The following is a 4054-nucleotide window of genomic DNA, read 5'->3' on the forward strand; positions in this document are numbered from 1 at the left end:
CCCGGAAACCTACAGACGAAGTTTAAACCAGGACACCCGGTCCTGTGACCATTCGTACCCAGACCTTCTGTCTCTCTCTCTCTTTTTTTTTCTTTTTTGGGCAGATCAGAGCTGCCCAGTTTTCCTTTTGAAGCTATAGACTAACCAGATTTTTTTGTGTGTGTGTGGGCCTCAGATGGTGCTGGCGGTGGGGTACGAAATACAGAATGTGGCCCGTATACATCGCCGTCACTTTATTGTATTGTCACCGTTAATTTAACTATAAATACTACGGTGGGGAGCGAGTCGCCGGCGGCCTCGGACTTCGGGGCAGCAAGCCCCGGCGCGGCCCGACCCCAGGCGCCCACCCTCCGGACGGTACACTATTTACAGCTCCTCGTTCCTCGTTCTCGACCCCCCTCCCGCAAGGCAGCGCGTGTGCAAGAAAGTAGCATCGTCTGGGTGTGCAAGTCCTTCGAGTTAGGCAAGGGCCACGGCCGGCCCGCGGCCGTCAGCTGTCCGAGTCCAAATCGCTTTTACCTTCCTCTTCCCTCTTCTCAGGCGACGCCTTCGACGATGTCTTGTTCCACTTCTCGGCGTTTTCCGACTCCTCCGACGAGGACCGCTTCTGCCGCCTCCATTTGGCGCGGCGGTTTTTAAACCAGACCTGTTGCGCAACGGAGGACGAAACAACGGTTAGGATCAAAGGCGCGCCCCCGCCATGCCCGGGCACCTCCGGGACGTCCCCGGCGTGGAGAGGGAACCCGGGGACCCCGCGCGCACGCCATCAAAAGGAGACCCGCTCCCGCTTCCGTATTTTCATCCAACTTCCTGGGCCTAAAGCGCCCTCCAGGCCGCTGCTGGGATGTTTTTAAAGAGCAGGGAGACCCAAGGAGAGCTGAGCAAACCCGTCTGGAGCCTTATTTCGCTGGGAAGGGCCGTGGGGCGCGCCCCGGCGGGGTCCCGCGCCTACCTCCACTTTCTCCTCGCGGAGGTGCACCTTCCGGGCCAGCTGCTCGCGGGTACCCACGTCTGGGTACTTGGTCTCCTGGAAGAGGTTCTCCAGAGCCTCGAGCTGCTCGTCGGTGAAGATGGTGCGGTGCCGCCGCTTCCGCCGGCAATGCAGCTGGTTGAGGAGCTGCAGCTCGGTGCGCGACAGGGTGCCCACGTTCATGTAGGGCAGCATCTGGTGCGGCACAGGGGACACCAGCACCGAGCCGGGGCCCTCGTAGCCTGCGACAGAGTAAGGCGTACGGTCAGCCGCCTCCGTTGCCACCACGCGCGCACACGCCCGCCCGCCCGCGACCCACTCCGGATTTAAAATCGTCTGCAAGGGGGTGCTGGGAAATGGGGTGCGCGGAAAACAGGGTGTGAGGAACCGGGGGACCGTGCGACCGCGTCCACCCGCACACGCCCAAAGCCGGTTAGGGAATCCTAAAAGGCTAAATTCTAAAATCCTACAAGTCTCCTCCAAGCAGACACTGTTACAGTCTCCGCTAACTCTCGCCTAAAGTTTGCAGCAAGTGTGCAAACGCCTGCGCCCGATCCACGAAAAGACGGGGGTCGGGTGGGGGCAGGTTTGCAAGAGGAGAAAAGTTTGTACAAAGTGAAAAAGGCGAGCGCCACCGCCCACCCACGTCCCGGGCGCTGAGGACCGCGGCCGGCCGCCGAGGCCGAGGCCGGCGCGAGCGCGACCCTACCTGGGGGCGTCGGGACGCAGGAGCACTGCTGGGCACCCAGCGGCGGCACGGCCCCGCAGCAGGCCGGGCCCACGGGTGCCGCCTGCACGTGCAGCTGCCCGTAGAAGTAGTTGTTGTAGCCCAGGCGGGAGCCGCCGACCGCGGCCGGGAGGCCTGCGCCGCCGGGGGCCACGGGGCGCGGGTAGAAGGCGCCATAGTCCGAGGAGGCGCCGCCGCCGGCGCCGTAGAGCGAGTCCCCGTGCAGGGCCGGGAAGACGACGGGAGCCGCGGCGCTGGGCGCCACCGGCAGCACCGAGTCCTTGCAGCGCGGCCGGGCGGCCAGGATGTTGTCGATGCTGAACATGCTGGCGGGCATCCCCAAGCCCCGCGCCGGGACCGGGGGGCGGCGGGGACGCGCCGAGGAAAAAGCCTCAAAGTGGGGGGGTCCACGCTCCTCCCGCGGCGGACCAAACCGAAAGAGAGAGCCGGCGAGCGCGCAGCCCCGCGCCCCTCCCCGCCCCCTGCGTCCGCTCTCCCTCCTCCCGCCCTCCCCTCGCTGCAGCGTTTGCCGAACTCAACTCGCGGGTAGGACGGAGTTTAGACCAGCTGAACCTCTTGTTGGTTTTATACTGAGTCGACGTCATCCTGGATTTAGTTCCTGGTAATATGCAGATGACAAACAGAACCAGATTTGGCCCTTTCTGTTCCTTTGGGTGGGGGGGCTTGAACAGAGGGGGAGGGGAAGAGGTGCCAAGGGGAGGGGGCTACGGGGGCCTGAAAATAGATTGTGGATTGCGAATTAATGAAATTAACCTAATCTTTTCCATTCAGCCGCCCCGCCGCGGGCCGGCGGAGCTGGGCGGGCATCCTAATTGCCCCGGTTAATCTCATTAATTCCACCGTGAGGCTGCCGTTAACAACTCCCTCTGCCGACCTCTCCGCCCCCCACCTTTTTTCCTCAGATTGGGTCCTATTACTGGGTGCGATTTCCTCTCCATGAAACTCAAATTCATTGTGGCCAGTTTTACTTTGGGGCTACATTTTTCTTTTCCTTTCGGAATGTGTTTTGTTTTAGAAAATGTGAGGGGCTGCGGCCTCAATCAAGCAAGTTTGAAATTCCGCTCTTCCTTCGGCCCCCATGCACTGGCCGCCTAATTTCACCTCTGTTTTTTATCTTGACATCCTCTTCCGAATGGAATTGGTTACCCCCCCAAAAAAAAACCCTTTTGTTTTTGCAAACGCCAAAATTTGTAATGACAAAACGACGAAAGAAGTGCATCGTGGTTCTTAATTGTGTGTGTGTGTGTGTGTATATATATATATATATATATATATATATATATATATATATATATATATATACACACACATATAGATAGATTTTTTTTATTTTTTGCAGTCACTTTGGGTCTGAAAACTAGCATAGCAGTCCCTAGGCCCTTACACAGCGGAGACCAAATTCATCCACTACTTTAAAATTCGCCACCCAGAGTAGCAGTCAGAAGCGATGCTTCCAACTGCCTCCTGCGTGGGTGTCAGTAGGTTTCGTGTTTGGTTTTCTTTAATTTTTTTTTTTTCGGAAGTAGGGTGTCTTCTCCCTTAACCGTTTTTGTTTTCAGTGCAAAATACAAAAAATGGGACTTTAGGGATTCTCTGTCCCCTTTCCCAACAATTGAATCGCATTTTTCCCTTTCGACTTGCTGATTCCCTGACTGGGACAGGCCCCCTAAGCTGTCCTTCCCCTGGCAGGCCTAAGCTGGCATCCCTGGGCCCCGGTGGCCTGGCCGAAGTTCTGCTCTGCTCTCGGCAGGCGGCCACGGTGATTTGCCGGATCCTCGGCGCGTCACGGCCCGTCAGCCGGAGCTGCTGGAGGCGCGGCCGGTCCACGACGGAGCGCAGGCGGCCGAGCGCCCTGCGGGAAGGTAGGATACGCTGGGCGCGGAACGAAAGCAGCCCCCGAGGTCCTTCGAGCCCGGCGCAAGTCCCGGTCTTGCAGAGCCGTACTTTCTCGGCCCTTCGCGCAGGCAACTCCGGCCACTCCAGGGGAAAAGGCAGTGCCGGGCCCAGGCGAGACTGCCTAGCGCCGGGGTACCGGGGCACCTCGGGTTTCCCGAAGGATGGCCGACTTTAACTCACGCCCATTTTTCGCTATTTCTTACTGGCTAATTAACCTGGGGCCCCAGCAAGAGTATCTGAAGTTGCCGCACTACGGCTAAGTATGTGGGCTGCCTCCTCCGTGGCTCTGAGGCAAAGGGGAAAGGGTACTTAATTGCTGGTTTCGGGTCAGAGGAGAGATTGCGCGGAGGTTTGGTCCTGCCTGCGCGTAGAACTCCGGAGGCGCGCAGCGCTGATCGGCAGAAGCTAGGCGGTGGCGCTTCTCCTCCTGGGCCTCCCCG

General features: G+C 59.3%; 1 protein-coding gene across 1 annotated transcript; it reads right to left on the bottom strand.

Annotated features, from left to right (window-relative positions):
• Positions 1 to 249: 249 nt before the first annotated feature.
• Positions 250 to 2063, bottom strand: GSC (goosecoid homeobox). Its single transcript, XM_059915843.1, has 3 exons — positions 1680 to 2063; positions 953 to 1212; positions 250 to 646 (listed from the first exon to the last, which is right to left on the bottom strand). Exons 1-3 carry the CDS (start codon positions 2032 to 2034, stop codon positions 491 to 493), a joined length of 771 nt encoding a protein of 256 aa, XP_059771826.1. The 5' UTR covers positions 2035 to 2063; the 3' UTR covers positions 250 to 490.
• Between the last annotated feature and the right edge of the window lie 1991 nt (positions 2064 to 4054).

This window comes from Balaenoptera ricei, chromosome 2 (genome assembly GCF_028023285.1).
Source record: "Balaenoptera ricei isolate mBalRic1 chromosome 2, mBalRic1.hap2, whole genome shotgun sequence".
Classification (NCBI taxonomy): domain Eukaryota; kingdom Metazoa; phylum Chordata; class Mammalia; order Artiodactyla; family Balaenopteridae; genus Balaenoptera; species Balaenoptera ricei.

Bases quoted from the DNA above. Each gene is read 5' to 3' on its own strand.
- GSC (XM_059915843.1), bottom strand. From the start codon at position 2,034: ATGCCCGCCAGCATGTTCAGCATCGACAACATCCTGGCCGCCCGGCCG. The intron at 1,213-1,679 runs GTAGGGTCGCGC...ACTCTGTCGCAG, and splicing joins CTGCGTCCCGACGCCCCCAG to GCTACGAGGGCCCCGGCTCG. The intron at 647-952 runs GTAGGCGCGGGA...GTTGCGCAACAG, and splicing joins TCCGCGAGGAGAAAGTGGAG to GTCTGGTTTAAAAACCGCCG.